Source organism: Pleurodeles waltl, chromosome 2_1, assembly GCF_031143425.1.
Source record: "Pleurodeles waltl isolate 20211129_DDA chromosome 2_1, aPleWal1.hap1.20221129, whole genome shotgun sequence".
In the NCBI taxonomy this organism is placed as follows: Eukaryota; Metazoa; Chordata; class Amphibia; order Caudata; family Salamandridae; genus Pleurodeles; species Pleurodeles waltl.
In genome coordinates this window covers 180,365,402-180,382,878 of record NC_090438.1, presented here as the reverse complement: position 1 = coordinate 180,382,878, position 17,477 = coordinate 180,365,402, and the positions used below count along the sequence as shown (strand labels likewise).

General features: G+C 43.0%; 1 protein-coding gene across 2 annotated transcripts in view; it reads right to left on the bottom strand.

Annotated features, from left to right (window-relative positions):
- Positions 1–17,477, bottom strand: part of LAMP2 (lysosomal associated membrane protein 2) — a 255,206-nt gene that overhangs the window by 22,149 nt on the left and 215,580 nt on the right. The window contains exon 9 of one of the 2 annotated variants that reach the window (XM_069212096.1): positions 14,323–16,330. The exons of the other annotated variant lie outside the window; for it this stretch is intronic. Within the exon in view, the coding sequence (XP_069068197.1) occupies positions 16,191–16,330 (140 nt within the window). The 3' untranslated portion in view covers positions 14,323–16,190. Of the gene's footprint in view, positions 1–14,322; positions 16,331–17,477 lie in introns of those variants that run through there. 2 annotated transcript variants of the gene reach the window in all.

The window sequence follows — 17,477 nt, the reverse complement described above, 5'->3', positions numbered from 1 at the left end:
CAGACCAAAGGTTCTCTGCAGCAGTAAATCCTTTTCAGCAGGCCCTTGGCGAGAAGCTATCCTGACTCATGGAACTCATTGTCTGATAGTGCCTGCAGTCTTGTCCCACTGGATGATTCTGATGTCTGAAAAAGACTACAACGAAAGTAGAAATCCTGACCGGATGAAGGCATAGAAAGTATCCGGCCAATGAGAGGGCTACCTCTCAGCCTGAAAATTTGACCTTTTTCCAGCCAAACCCAACTGCTTTAGACAGGTCTCAGTGGACAGGTATTCAGCTTTGAGAGGACTTCCTCATATACCATCAACAACCTAGCCCGCTGAATGATTTTGACTTCCGTTTCAGACACTAAGTCACAAGATAAAATCTTTGATCAGGATGAACCTGCCTCGCATATCAGACCTGTGCTCCATTACGGCTGGTCTGAAACCATGCCTGGTCCTGGTCACCTTTGTACAGTGATTGATGCTTTACTCTTTGAAGGTGCTTTTTCTCTTATTTTTTTCAAATTTCAGATTTCCAGTTCCAATCATCTGTCTGCTGTTTGTGTCATTTTGTTCACATTGTACTCTATTTTAAAAAATTGGAGCAGGATTTTAAGTGTGTTTTCTTTGACTTAACTGTTGTGGTACTTATAAAAGCTTTACACATTTTCTCTGTTAACCCTGCCTGCTCTGTGCCACTGATACCAGGAAAGTAGCTCAGGTTTACATTACTGAAACCTTTTCCTGGACTTAACAGGTTAGTGGCTTTATTACTTGTGGTGGGCTACCACATACCCAAATTAATTACACTAAAATAAGAATCTGTACCCTGAAAAAAAATCTCAGTAATAACATGAGACCAGGAAAGGGTCACAGCAAAATAGGTCAGTAGCACAAAGTAGTCTGGGTGACTGGCCTCCAAAAGGCACAAACTGAAAACACGTACATGATTGGAGACCTGACTAAATATCAGTTCAGAGAAGAGAATGCAGAAGGGAAATTCATGCTTCAAGTTGCTGATTGTTCCTGTATTCCAGCCTATGGCTTTTACTCTCATCTCTCCAAACATGACAGCAGTGATGGATTCCTCTTTTGCCTTGCACTAGCCATTTCTTCACATTAATGATTTTTCCATCCTGAGATGTGAAAGTGATCTAACTCATCTTTTCAGCACTTCAGCTGTTATTTTCAACCCCTTGCCTTGCTTTATAAAATGCACTTGATTCAAATAGAAGAAAAGAACAAAAAGGAAGAAAAATATAACAGGCCTGTATGAAACCTTTAGACCACATCAGAGTTTCATTAACCAACATAAAAGACCTCTGACGTAGGACAAAATGGATCTTTGACTGTAAACCTCTGAGCAACCACTTTCTTCAAAACTTGCAGTTACCAAAATGTAAACAGAAAATGTCAGGATGCTGTTAGTATAGTAAACAAGATACTTACCTTCAGCAATGCTCTTCCTGATGGATACTCCAAACACAAATTCCTCACTGTGCTGAAACTAAAAAGCAGTAATCCTGCATGCCAGTAGGTGGCGTTCTGCAGCTCTGCACCAACAATCTTCTGCTCCAAAGTGACAGCCTATGTATAAGCACCACCCAGAAGTACAGCCATCAGTTGCTTTCTAAGGCTTGTCCACACTTTTAGACACAGTGCCTATCGCCAAATAGATTTGACCAGTGTGCACTTTTCTAGGTTGGGACATTTAGATAGAAAAAGTGTAAATTCCACAGAACAGGGAGGTGGAGGATCCGGTAAGCAATATGAAGTTAGATAGATTATCCATAAAAGAGAGCTACCAATCTACTTTTAATTGCAGACTCCCCACCTTGCGAATAGATTCAAAGCAGTACAGACGAGTCAAAAGAAATTGTGGTAATTGGGTACCTCAAAAAAAGCAGACAATGTTGTAGCTGGCCAATCCAATGGGTGTTGCAATAAACCACAAACTGGTCCCTGCACCAGGCATACACAGATTTTCGAGCTGGATGCATAGATGCCAAATCACATCAAGAACTACCTGGTGCTGCTTACTCTCCATGCACAAAGGTGTTGCATAGCTATTTTAGCCATATTTTCGACACGTTATTTTAGCGAACTAAACTTGCAACTGAGCACTTTAGGCTAGTTACATTTTATTAAGCACTGCTTTCATTTTCTAGCAACAGTCACGTTTGCGGTGTTGCTTTGTTTTCTCGATCTGTTTGTTCCTTTGCCTAGGAAAGGAACACGTTAGTATTGCATTCATTTCACTTTGTGCTTTTCTCAAGGCTGCAGTCAAGATAGGGTTGCCTGTAAAAGTGGTACGCTGGGTCTTCAACATTTACAGAAATACACATCCATACCTGGGGACATTTTTCCCTAAACATCCATTGTTTTATTATAAAAACACTTCTCTGCCCCATACATGTTAGATGGAGATTCGAGCCAGAGGACCACAACTGCATGCTGAACTTCTTTGCTACAGCTGCTTGCTTAGACTGCTGAACCTCTCACCCATATGGGGATGGTGCCTTCTTAGCTAACAGTGTTCCCTGCTCAGGTATGGGGGATGATGTCTTTACAGGAGGGAAACCTGATTAGGCTTATCATGCTGTGCTCTAACATAGCTTAGGGAGGAAAGATATATCACTCCTAGTGACAGTATGGTGGGAATGTTTGTGTTTCACTCGCCTTAGCACAATTTTGCTTTTATTATGTTTTATCATCCTAGTTATTGCAATAACTGACATTTTGTCTAAGATGCAGTTACTTCAATAAACCCTTATTGAACTATATCTGGTTTCTGTTTGTCTTTGCCTGTGTGAGACTAATGTAACAGAGAAAGGGGTGAAATCTGATCGACCACGATCCCCTTGAGGAGTCCTACTTGTCATGCGCCCAGTTGCCACAATCAGCCCTGCAGAGGTGAAGCGCTGCTAGTTAGCCAGAAAAGCCAGATTAGACCAACAGGCATCACATGGTGTGGAATTGTACTCAGTACCCATATTTCAGGGGATTCTGCCACCCAAATACAGTAGCCTCATTTGGATAGTGAGAACCTACGCAACAAAGGTGGAGAGTGGGGAGGCCTGGGTGCAGGACCCTGCCATATTGCTGAGACAGTGTATCCTCCATAAGGAGTGGCTTGATTAGAGTACAGATGCTTATGCCCAGGAGTCACACCCTACTTGCCCAATGCGGAGTCACCAGGATGGCTTGGGCAGGTCAGTCTTGATCTTCAAACTCAAACCAAGAGGGGGAGGAGGAGGACAGGTATACAGGACTGAGCTCCACTTTAGGCAGAATGCATTTCTGAGAGTACATTCATGGGAACTCTAGTGTGCAAAAATACTGACATTGGAAAATCTCAACAAGGAGGGCAGGACATTCTCAATTGCTGCAAACACCCTGCACCACCTACGGATTTAACTGCCATTCCTGATCCAAAGATCGGTGATAAGAGCTTGTCTATACGAGTGTTGGATTCCAGCAGGTGGTTTACAACCAGAAAAATGCCCTAGAGTCAGCCATGTCAAAAGATGCAGTGCCTCGACATACGACCCCAGTCTGTCCTGTTTGTTTTATTACCTCATGGCAGTAGCGTGGTCTATGAAAACCTGCACTAGCCTCCCCTTGATGGATAGTAAGAAGAACTCCAACGCCAAGTGAATCGGATGCAGCTCCATTTAACTGATGTGGATATGGACTTCCACTAGAGACCAGAGTCCTCCGATCTCCACCTCTTAGATAGCACTCCCTGGCCAGTAATGATGCATCAGCGACAGTCAGCTCCGGGTGCTGTAAGGCGAGGGGTCTAGCCCGATCGCAGTCTAGAAGCCACCACTGTAGGCTTTTTACATCCCCTCCCTAAAACCTGGATGTTTTACCTACTAGGACTTCAAATGCCTCTGCAGAATCTGCACGTTTTATCTGGTGTGGACAACTAACGGAAGACCTAAAGTCCCAGCAGCCATAACGTTCTCACTAAGATTCAGGACAGGGGATGAAATATCGGAATCATGGCCCAAATATCCTCAGCTCCTGGGCTCCAGGGATGGAAGGCACAAAACTATACTATATCCAGCAGGTACAATGCTACCATCAAATCTCCAGGGCAGTGTGTACAGGACCTAGGCTAGCGTGGGCATTCTGAATTTGTCATTCCATAGTTGAGAAAGAAGGACTATAAAAGGAGAAAGGCTTTCACCCTTCAGCACAAGGGAGTAGCAGGAGTAACACCTGGTTCCTACTTCTGAGGCAAAAACCCTCTCCATGTAACCTTTGGCCAAAATGGCCGGCACTTCCTGCTGCAAAATCGGACATGTGACCATCAGTCAGTCACAGTGGAGTACTAACAAAAGGGCAAACATAACATAACGCTTGACACGCTGGAAGACCCATTGTCAGACCTACACATTATTTTGCCACATCCCTGCTGTCTTGAATGGTTTGTGCCGATGATGCCCATACATCCTCTGGAATTGCCGGTAGGATTTGACCATTTTTGTCCTACAAAGCACAACTTTAGCAGCCTATGAAGCAGCTGGCATTGCCAAAGCAGGACTGATCACTGCAAAAGTGTATGCCAAGTTGAGATGTTTAGACTGACAGTCAGAAGTAGTTGTGGGGATGGAATTAGGGTTGACTCTTTTGGTGGACATTTGGGAGGAACACCAGACTCTCCGGCATAGGACGGTCTTTTAAAGTCAGAATCACCCAGTGCTAGTCTGGGATGACAAGCTACCTCTGGTGAATGGGGCCCCAGAGCATGACTTTGAGCAAGGGCCCAAAGAGGGTATCAATTAAAGCGTCATTGAATGGCAAGAGGTTCAGTAGAATCCTGGCCAGGGTGACGAACCTTTGTTAGCTCTGACCACCATTGCTGGGAGCTGCAGGTCAAGATCTCTGCAGCCTGCCTCATGGCCATAGCAGAGGCATTTTCCTCAGTAGGAGAACCCGGATGAGAAACATGCCCAGTGTCTAGACCACTGGCATGGAGTAATTCGACATTCCAATTGTCATCTTATTGTGGGGTGAATTTGCACCCTTTGTGGTAGTTGTTACTATCTGAATTTGATCTAAAGTGTTGGGGTAGAGTATGACCTCTGCTATGTGAAGGACTGACTGCAAGTTGTATTCCAGTGAGATCGGAGCATGGTCTCAGACGAGGTGAAACTGGCTCACCCACTTTAGGTAATTGATCCTTTTCTGGCATTGAAGAGAAAGGGACCAGCACTGAAAGTGGTTACTAAAGATGGGCAGAGAGCAAACCTGTTGGCAGGAACCTGATCCTGGGCACCATAGGGCCCTGAAGACATCCTAGAGAGCTGTAAGCGTGCCAAATATGTTAAGCATGGTCTCCCTAAAGGCCTCCATTTGCGGCGTCGCATGAACTGAAAATTCAGCTCTTCAGGGGGTTAAGGAGTGAGACCGAGGCACACTTATGCCATTGAACTTTCTTTGGAGTTCAAGAGTGGTTGGAAGAAGACAATACCAGCTCAAACATTTTGTGCTTCTTAAACTTATCCAAAGACGTATATTGCAATGAAGACATGCTGCAGGAACGACTGCCCGAGCGGGACCTTCCTTTAGACTTCAAATGGCCACAGCTAGGAGTCTTCTGATGCTTGGCAAGTGTTTTTTCTTACAGTCCGAATGGCCTTCATGTTCATCTGGGAATAGTTGTCACAGCCCTGAAGTCGTGCTTCAACCCCAGGCACCACAGGCTACCTCATGGGATCTGTTAGAAATTTGCTTGAGACAGACCCTGAAGGGTTTGAATCCTGTCATTTTTGGAGGTGACATTTTTAAATTAGAGAGGCAAAAGACAAATTTGGAGAAAACTACTCGCCATAGACGAGGAGTAGCACTCTAGATCCACATCTGAAGAAATGGAAGGTACTGATACCAGCTCAACTGGTTTGCACATATATGTGAGCCTGCTCATCACTTCCAAAGCAGAGCGTCTGTGTAGAACCACAACAGCAACATGCGCACAAGTGTACTGCTTTTAAAGTCTCAGACTGTCTGACACCTGGAGGAATATTTAAAAGGTGAGCAAACTGCAGCTAGAAATATTCATCAGAAAGTTGGTTTACAAATTTAATGGAAGACAAAGCTCAAATTAAACAGTGAAAATAGACTTCTGCATGTAATGATGTTGAAGCATTGAGGATATTCCAGTTCTCAGCAGTGATGCGCAGAGCGCTAGCAAAGGCAGAAATTCCAGCATCCCAATTTGACAAAGGTTTTTTTTTTTTTGTTTTTTTTAAAGGTAGGGGCAGCACCCACAGCCGCTAAGCAGGGGATGAAAGCAGACAGTTATGGCTATAGGTAGCACACAATGTACAAGTCATATAGAAGACCACCACCTCACAAAGCATGCACCAGGGGACAACCCTTCCCCTCTAAACACACAAACCTGAGGGAAGAATATCATGAATATTTTAATAGGAGACAGGCTTAAGAAGGTGTGGGTGATCAGGTACTCATGTGTCCATGGCTCAAACATTGTCAACACGGTCAGAGCATGGAGCAGGCCAGGTATAAAGTGGGAGCGGCAGAAGAACATCATGAGGAGGCAGCGGAGAGGTAAGTTGGCCTCTAACATAGCGTTCATCCACTTAGGGGGCAGCAGCCGGGCCACGTTAGGGAGGAAGGACCTGCTGAACAATATCAAGATGGATCTAACTGAATGGGGAGGTGCCTAGGCAATGCAGTAATGGACAGACGTGATAGAGACAACAATGGAGGGGGGGTGGGGGGGGAACGACAAACCGTGCAGTAGATCAATCAAAAAAGTTAGTGCGGTCAGTAAATTTAGCTGGGCCAACGAGTGGAATATATGAGACACAGTCTGGTTAATTTAAGGATACCAGAGTTCTAGGTTGAGGTCAACAGTGCATTTATCCAATGAAGGCCAGAGGGTTTTTGGGACTAATTTGACAGCATCCTTTCCATTGGTGCACCCTGGTAATTCTGGTCTTTTAAAGTGATTGATACAGGACCAATTTTGACATGATTGATTTAAGACTCGATTCACAACATGATTGATTTATGACTGGCCATCTGCAAGTGGGCCTTAAAAAAAATAAATAAAAAATGCCCTATATTCCCAACATTCTGAAGAAGTCTTGATGGTCAGTCTTTTGGGGAGTAGCCAGTGTGCCAGGGGTAAGACAGATACTTGCTGCTCTAACTCACTTGGAGGCCCATTAGAATTTGGATGAGCAGGTCCACCCTAATCACCATCACTGGAGCAAGCACCAACACATCCATTTTACAACAGCAAACAAACTGCCTCGTACCCCAACCCCTGCTCTTTACACGGAATGTTAGGAGTCTGTGGAGCTTGGGATCGTAGGATGGGACAGCTTAAGGAGCTTATTTCTTTCAGTGGTGACCTCACTCCACCATTCCCCATAGCCAGTTAACTGCTCAAGACCGGCTAGGCAATTCAATAGCTGTACCACAATAGCTTGGATAGGACCCCAGTGGACCTGGTGCTTCCACTGGACATCCATCAGCCACCACAATGGGCTTAAAAGCTGCTACCAGTCAGTCATCGAGCAGATCTCAGTCTGTAGTCTCCCTTTTATTCTTTCATTCTACAGGATAAATTGCTGTTTTCCTGGATGTGCAATGGAGTAGCACGAGTTAATGTATTTAAATTACAGTGGTAGCCAACTATATGTTCCTTACGGATACCACTGTTTCCTTCCCCAGTCCAACAGAGGACGGTTCATCCTAGCTAGAGGCCTGGGGTGCTTGAAAGAGGAAGCCCTGCCCACAGCCTATCAATGGAACAGAGGGCATGCGCTTTGGTCATCTGCAGACACCTAGAGGGCATTTGTAACACCTCAGTGACCAGAGTAACAACATCCCACCAGTGTGTGATCTTTGTCTGCTTTTATGTGTCTTTGCTATACACTGTTAAACACACTGAACCAAATGGGATTCTTTGTACTGGAGAGAAAGGTGAACCTGCTCCTTAGAGAGGCACATCTACAAGTGCCTGCAGCTATTTAGAGAGCAATTGAGAGGGGTGGGGGGTTACTTCCTTGCACCCTATTCCGTAAAAAGAAAAAGAAAACTGCCCGCTTTAGTATTTAACCATGAGGTACAGTGGCACGAAGTGTTTTGTAATACCATTTATAGAAATTGAAAAAATAACTCCAGGATCCCATAAATAGGGGTTCTAAGAGGGGCAGCAGAAAGGCAGTGGAACCACAAGGCCCCACGTCATGGCGGGCACAGTCTGACAGTGAACTTTTATTCATTATCATGTATTTTTTTTTTTTATTACAGTAAAGATATTGGCAGCAAGGACACATTGGACTATAAATATATTCTGGCTTACTTAATTGCCCAGAAATAGGCTGCATTTGATAATGTTTTATGGGGGAATGGCGCCTGCTGCCCAGATCTGTGTCAGGGAATTTTCAGGGGATAATAACAATAGGATAAATGATGGTTAATCTACTTGCTTTAGAGATGTGCTTTTTGTATAGTCAGTTTTGAAAAAACAAAGTAGCATAGACAGTTGGCCAAAGGTGGTTTGTGCTGCCAGCGACGCAAGAACAATGACATTCCCTAAATGTCCAATGACTGTCGTTACAAGTGCTTGGGGGAGGGGAGTGACTCACTGTTTCCTTCATAGCAGCTGTGAGAGACGTAACACGTGTGCATTGTTATTTCTAGTTCATCGGTTGTGCTACTTGTGAGCTTTCGTGTTTGCACTTTACTCAGTGCTGCAAGTGTAAGTATTCACTTTTGAACATACAGTTGCCTTGAGGAGTCTATGCGCTACGGGTCAGCCCATGATTACCATTGGTTGGCTTATTTGTTTTTTTTATTATTGTTACCAAACCTATTAACAACTGGCCTTGACATGGTTACATTTGTAGGTCCCTTAAATAAATATCCCCATACCAAGTCTTCAGCTAATCTTCACGGACATCGACCATTCCCCAATTGTTGTCAAATATTTATACATATGTTTATTTACAATGCAATTTTAATTCACTATAGACTTGTATGACAATGAAGATATAGGTACCAATTTAGAGTCTGGCGTAGGCTCTGTCACACATGTGAGTGAGCTCTCATTCGCCGAACTACAATTTCCATAGGCTGTAATGGAACTGTAATATTGCGGATGGGACATTAGTCATGTTTGTGACGGAGATATCCCTCCATTCCCCCCACCCTCCAAAGCAAACTTTAATTCAGGGCCATATTTCCCTTTATTTTTGAGGGACTTTGTTATATTGCCACAATGTTTTGTTTAGTGGATAGCCATCTACATGCCAGCCCGTCTTCAGATATTCACCTCAGATATTTAGGGTAAGCTGCATGCTTCTTAGTCATTGGCTTTCCTTCCTCTGTGTGATCCCACACCTAAAGCAAAGTTTTTTTCTTTTTTTTTTCTTAACATCCTTTGGATTGGATTACCTGCATCTTTCCAGTGCTTACCTTCTGGAAATTACATGTGCTGTCGCTGGAGACATTTTTACTTACAGGGGACTTGGAGCCCACTCATTGCTTACCATGTGTTGGCTTCACATTACTCATTTGCTTGATTGCCTTTGGTCAGCATAGGCCAACTTCAGTCCCTCTTCTCATGTTTTCTCTTCCCATAAAACACGTCCCAAGTACTGCCTCTTGCCTAGCGTTCTTCCATTGCTATGTCTTTTAGGGGTACTTTTTGCTTGAAAACGCACTCCAACAGAGTGCATGCGTTTGCAATGTCTGTTGTGTTTGCCCCCTCCTGCTGCTCGTGTTGTTGGCTGCTACCTCCCACCTTGTTTTTTCCTCATTTGTTGTGGTTCTTCACCGAGAGTGAGCTCTTCTGCTCTCATCCCAGCTCAGCATCAATTATTCAGCAGTGAGTTCTGGCTGCTCTTAGACAACAGCTTAGTACGTGTCACAACATGGGTGGAAGAAGCTTCCACACGTCAGTGACTTTTCATTTTTAATCGCTGTAAAGCAGCATGTTGCATTTCATGCGTTGGACAAGTTACAGGTTTCCAACCACGCCTTTATAAATTACTTTCCTCACCTTTATCATAAAGTCTATCGTAACACGCGGAAATCTTCCTAGGAATCAGAAGTCAGCCCATCTTAAGATCTCTATCAAATCTGGGAAAGATCCGGCAACTGGCACTGTACACGCAGTCCTATAATTTGTTGAACATTTATGAGAGTGGTGGGTCAACATTGAATTCAAGTAATATATTTTCATGAGCATCCCACTGTCCAAAGGTTAAATGAGATGAAAAAACACCCGGTCAGGTCTAAATATATCACACAGAGGAAGGTAGCAACAAGGTTTAACAAAGCCAAAAAGGTCTTGCCTACGTGACCCATTGGTTTGGTCACTGTTTTTATCCATGTTGCACAGTAGTGCGACTGCTGTGCGGCAAGATGAAAGGTAAAAACAAAACAAAAAACTATGAAACGACCAGTGCAGGCCATGCCAAATCGCTTTTTCGATCTTGCCTGAGTGTGCAAGCGCGGATGCTTCAAAGACATTTTATTAGCTTATAGGGTCTTAAAGCTCACCCTGCGCTGATAAGCGACTGGCTTCGTTACTCTCATTTGCTTGCTTCTTTGGTCATTCTCTCCCCTGGAGCTTGGCCCAAGTGCTGCTTCCTTATTCCACTGTGTATCCCCCCCTCCACTGTTCACACGTTTGAAGCCACTTTATTTTTGTAGTTTGCTTGCCCAGTCATTGGTTGCCATTGTTATCCTATCCTTACCTCATGTTGTTACCCTGCATCTCCCACCGCTCTCCTGTGCTACTTTTCCTGTCCCTCCTATGCCCCTACTATCCATTCCAACCCACTCCTGCACTGTCTTGCTTATCCCCGGTTCCTAGCCCCCTACTGTCCTCCTCACAATGTCCTTCTGTTGCTTTGCTCTCTGTATTAAACTGGCAATACCTGCAATGAAAAAAGCACTGAGGTGGCCAGCGCTGAACACATAGCATTTTATTTTTGACTTGTAGCCATGCTGCACAGAAGCTGTGCTACTGTAAGTCTTAAAAAAATTTTTTTTAAAAAAAAAACTTGACAAGGCCAAAAGCTCTTACATAGGTATGTGCTTTAAAAGTCCCCAAAACATACACATAAAAAAAAAGCAAAAAAAAAAAAAAAGCTATGATGCAGCCAGCGCTGGCCCCATGTCATAGGTTTTTAGCCATGCTGCACAGCACCAGTGCAACATGGTTAGGAACACTGACAAAGCTGATGGCGCGACCTTCAATTCTATCAGTACTCGATGGGGTGCATGTGTTTTGTGCTCTCCGTCATCAGCTAGTTTCTCCACCCCCACCCACCACCAATCCCATTCCAGCCTATTGCTTCCCCCACCCATTCCTAGCTGGCTTTTTTGTATTTAATTTGATGTTATTTTATAAACGCCTTCCATAGCTACTCTCCTGCTGCCAATTGCTTCCACAGCTCCCTTACATTTACCTACAAACCCCAGCCCCACCCACCTGCTTCTCCGCTGCGCCCACATTCTTTTCGGTTTCTATTTAAATAAAATAATAATTTGGAGGACCAGGTCTCAATTTTCACTTTTACATGCTTAAAAGCATTTTAGTTTTAATTTACTGCTCTCTTGGAACAGTAAGTTATAACCAGAAGAAAAGGCCCACTGTATAAGAATGCATGTGTGGTAATGCATGCACGCTTTTACATCCTGCGGAGACAGCTTTCCTACTTTTCTGCTGATGCTGTTCCACATTGTCAAACAAGCATTTTTTTGTGGAGACGCAAAGCTGACCAAAAAAAATAATAATACATTGGCAAAGCTGGAAGGTCAGGTAAGCCCAATGGGTAGATGGGCCCTACTGGCTTCACCAGTGCTTGTTATATTTTGTACCTTGTATCAGTTTTATGTATAAACAGTGTAACTGCTTCATGAAATCACACATTACAGTTATGTATTAGCAAGAAAGTTCAGTTTACCCTGGTGGGCCCACATATGAAATGGAAAGCCTGACTGGCATCTCCGCTTTGGAGAAGACCAGCTGTTGGAGTTTTTCTGCACAACTGAAAACAGGCAACTAAGGATCCCACGGTAGATGTGCTGAGAGCTTGCTCGGGATGAAAATGCCAAGTGCAGTTTCAAATCCCATTTTTACTATAGAGAAGTCCACTCTGCAAATGTCCCTGCTATCATAGGGGAGGTGGATATACTTTCAGAATTCATAATCTGATGTTTGTAGAAAAACGGATGAATTTTCAACATATACTTGAAGTTGATTGCGTACTAAATCATGTAGCACTGGAAAGACGTATTACTAATATTGCCTTTCTGCCTGGGCATTATAGCGATGGCAGTCATACATTAGCCATATAAAGGCATTCTCAACTGAAATCATTGTTTACATTACTGCTGGCACCCCTAAGCAGTGCACCAAGGTGAGCACTACTGGTAATACTGCATGGGGTACCCACTGATCTCATGTGCACACTAGAACATTAATAATATCAGTAGCCCGGATGATTTTCATTGAACCCAAGTAGCTCTTGTTACAGAAAAAAAAATTGGAGACTCCTGGCCTGAAGAAACTCCGCCAATACATCAGGAACAGCTACTTTTCCTCCAATGCAGCTCAAGTTGTCTATCAAGGATGCCAGGTTAATTAACCTTCCTCACTATTGTGCTACCTCAGCAGGTAAGAGGGTTAATAAGAGGTCCTTGTGTAGGAAGAGACCAGATACAGAGCAGAACTCCGAAGAAACCATGGACAGATTGCAGAACAGTCTGCTTTGATATCAAGTAGCCCCTTGAAGACCCTAGAACCATCGAGAACACTTCATTAGGATGGAGCGTCTTACGGTGGGCACTATTAAAGATCCGTAGGAGAAGCATGCCTTAACTGCAGAGTGGTTGACACTGGACAACCACGTACATGAGGAGCTTGACTGCTGGGGACGAGGCCATCCCGTTTAAGTGGAAACTGCACAGCTGGCCAAATGTTTGCATTTTCCTCAGCCAACTTTCCGATGGGCAGAACCGCATCCTTTTAGTTCTTGGTTTCCTACCCAGTGCAGTTCTGCCCACTCAGTGCATGTTTGCCCTCCGGCTCATAACTTCAACTCTTGCTACAGAGTTCAAAGCCTCACTTTTCGCTGTGCAGGAGACCAGTGAGCTGCATCATCACCAGCAACCACAGTAGAGCTCATGACACTTGTTGCTGGAGGGACTCACGCCGCATTACATATGTTCGAGTCTAAGGACACTGCTTGCCCCACTACAACAGGGACCCGGGAATGCTTAGTCTGCTAGTAGGAATGCACCCTGAGGTACAGCAGATTATACATGGCACAGCAGTGACTGCTCAATTGTTTATTCGTTACCGTATTTTCTTTTTATACTGTGCTGCCAGTATTATTGCCAGCTGTTTCAGGTGCATATATACTATTAGCTCGGAGATGAACAATCGCTCACACATCTAAAAACAGGATGCAACCATTGCACAAAATGATCAAGGGTCAAAAAACTGCCACCAAAAGGCAAGCCTTCGCAATTATTTTGGTTGCTCAAGCCGAAGGGAAAAGGGTGCAAATGAGGCTCTTCTAGATGCTTGAAGGTTTTTGATATTCTCCACCACATCTTCATTGTTGGAGGGTGAGGAGGGAGTGAATGGGGTTCAGATGGATCAGGCCTCGGATTTTTATATCCGAAGAAAAAAAAAATGCTTGCCACTGTGCACATCTTGAAACTGGGCTTACCGTCGGGTATTTTTGTCACTCGTTTACACTTCCTGAACATGCTGTGGAGTAGGATCAGAATTACAGCAAGACATTGAGGAAAGCCATAGTTAACCGAGAGGGCAAGAACCAGGTACCTCCCGGTTGAAATGAATCTCCGAAAGCGTCCATGAGTCAGCTGACAAACAGCCGATGGCAAAGAAAGTACCAATCTCCCGAGTGTCAAACTCGAACTGCAAACATAAGAACGACTGCTAACAACGAGACAAACTGGTGTCAGCAACATTTTCGAACTTGCATTACTGGGTGAAAAGCAGGAATGGAGTGGTGCTTAGCTTCACACACAAGGTATGTGCAATTAGTTGTAGGACACGTACACTCAAAAGTCAATAGTGAGAAGTCGTATTAATTCACCTTAACTAAAGAAGCTCACATCCAACACTCAGTTATACAAAACACCGTAAATAAATTTGATCTGGTTGGCATACCTCATGTCTGAAGAAATGCCACTACATGAGAAGTCTAACAGCGTGGAACAGGGGAGCTACAAAGTACAGCTTAAGTTTAAAAGCAGTTGGGCAGGACCAATCGGAGCATCAATTTCAATAAATATATATAACAGTTTATTGTTAGGAAACAGAATCTTTATTTTGTGTTGCACTCAAAAATATGAGCAAAAATGACAATAACTTTATAAACAAAGTCTTCGGAAACAAGATTTCTAGTGGGTGACAAAACATACAGGTTGGAATCTTGAAATGTACCGGGAGCTTAAACCAGGCTCTGCCACATCTCTCCTTCGAATTGAATTTTGTACAGACTATCAGGTCATTACACTTGCAAACTCTTTAGAAAGATCTATTAATTCTAAGAAGCACGCACTTTAAAGCAGTTACTTGTCAATATCAACCAATAAAACTGCTTTCAAATGGCTTTGGGATTGAGAGTTGATTCAGGTAAATAACCTACCTTGCACATTTACAAATTTTATGCAGTTATTGTAAATTGAATTTTTGCTATAATTGTAATTTGTACATCACAGAAAACGTTAACTTAACAAATGTGAACACTTCATTCATGGTGCAACATCATAGTGACACTAACATACATTAAAACTAGGAAAAAAAACCAATGCAGGGCGACTCAGCTATTCACTCACCGCTTCTAGTATAAGTTTGACATCCATGAGATCTGAAATACGCTAAACGTTCAGTTTAGACAAGGATAAGAGATCCAACTTAGGGGGTGTAAGTGCTTTAAATGGCACGCTAGGGCTTCAGCGTAATGTTCAATCACACACACAGTAAAATTAAAAGGTTATACAGACTAGTTCGTCACCAAAAGCTGGGTTGAAATCACAGAAGAGAAGACCAGTGCTTCCAAGCCACAAAAGGAAAGGTCAACGGTAAAATACTGAGTAGTGTATCGGGAATCATATGTGGGCCAATGGCTCAAGCACAACTTCCACAAGCAGCAACTGGTGTGGCAGATTTGGGGGTACGAAATGCCATTAAGTGCTGTGTTCGCCGCCATCATGGGCAACATGAATATTTTTGGGGATTCTATAGCAAATCAGGTAAGTCTTGGTTGCTCTCGTCACCTACACTACATGGAGTACAAGGTTGCGAAAGAACATGCAATTCAAGTACCAATTCACACTAAACAGATTCAATCAGATAACTTCTACGAAGCATAGCATCCAAAATTACAACAGTCATTATTAGAAAGGGGAGAACAGGAGCAGAAGTCCAGATTATGTGCAAGGTAAAGTTAAGTGCACTTTGCTTAATTTAAGACTCATATTTGCAAGTATTCCCTTTTGTAACACATCAACATCATTGAGAAATCCCTGGAAATGCAGGCTCTACAGTATCCAAAGACAATGCCAGCTTTGTATTAGTGGCCAATGTTACCTAATCAACCAGCATGGCCACGCCAAAATACCTAGCAAAACATACAACCCTATGTATCATTAGTTGTGTGCAGAGTATGCAGTGTTGGAGGGGACACTTGTGCCACTGAGAACCTTACAATAGATTAGTCAATCATTCAGATGGAAGCAGATTATATCTAAAATTAGGCATGAACAATTGCTTCAGAAGCTCCATCACCGGCAAGTATTGCTTAGGTCTACCGTTAAAGCCAAATTATCATCATGCACTTTGGAAAGGATATAAAGAAAACAAAGAAGCAAGTTTAAGTTACGTAAGATAAAGAAACAAACCACATTCACCCTCAAGAGTGGGAAAATGGGAGTTTCTTGGATCTTCGCAATTAGTTAATATTGCTACTTGATAGAAAAGAATCACTACATTGTAGTTAAAACCACCTTTATCCCGTGCTTTAGCTTTTAGAGCCTACAGACGACTGAGGCCAATGAAAATGTCCCCTCAGACAAACAAATCTGGATCCTGCCTGCAGCCCATGATGTTGAAGTTTAGTCTCAATTTCAGAACTTGCTTCTTTGAAAAAGGGAAGTGAAGACTACTTTCACAGAGTATGATATCCAGCATAGCTTTTTCTTCTGCCAATTATGTATGCAATCACAATGACGACAATCAGGCCAGCCAGAGAAGCACCAACAATAATTGGGATTAGAATGCCGTCATCATCCAGTGAGCACTCCTGGGCTGTTGATGAGAAAAAGGATGCAAAAATGAATAACCGATAGAAGTAGATCAAAATAGTTCTAGCAAAAATAATTTACAAGAGTATAAGGAAAAAAAAACACTAAAACGCACACTAATTTATACAAAAATCAATGCGTGGCAAGTAACAAGTTTTAGAAAGTTAGGGAAGCCTGCCATGCAATGCAAGCACTGACCGCCAACCCATTTGAGTACAGTAACAGACAGCTTTGGGTAAGGGAACAACATACTAACATGCTCTAGCTTCTGCTGACAACAGCGTCGGCTAATTTGGTTTGCTTATATTGGTTACAGCAAAACTGCTTGAGATATATACTAATTAACTAACTAAACAAAAGTTAGTCTTCCTGCTTGACGTTTTCAAACAATGGAGGCTTTTTTTTTTTTTTTAAATTAATTTAGAGAGGTCTCTTAATGTATCGAATTCATCACAATATCTCAAATTTAATAACCAAGTTACTGGTATAGGAGGGGCCACGTGTTAAGTTCCTACACTGTGACCGCTTGCACCATTCTGAGAGAATGGTAGCTTGAACTACAACACAAGTAGGTCGTGGCGTTTCCCATTTTGTGGTATTAGAATGATTATGTATCTAATGTGTAAAAAGATAATTTTATTTTGTTAAGACTGCGCCAGTAGTTTGGAAGGAGAGGAGCAGTGTTGTAGTCTGTGATGTGCTAATCCGGTCTATCCAACATTAGTCACTAGGCATACATCATACCATTTTTTGGGGCTATTTACATAGGGCAAATATACCATAATTATAATTGCTGATGAATAAAATAATCAGCAGTTAACTTGAAAATGCAGCATGATCTGGCCCTTGGGAACCGGCCATGGACAGTCCCACGTTGGTGCCTCCAAGGATATCAGATGCAACTTACAAATATTTACCCAGAATCCATTCAATTTAAGGAAATACTCCAGAGTGCTGAAGTTGCTCGAGTACCTCCATCAACAGGGTTAAGATATTTCTGGAAAGCCTAAGCATAGTTCAGAGAAAGTGGTGGCAGATGCCATCTATGTTGTTTTGGTCTCTGTGTCTGACTAATGTAAAATATTGTGACTTTGCAGTTGGGGACAGCTCAATATTGAGATGTATTTCCACTGAGTAAGATTTCAGTTTTG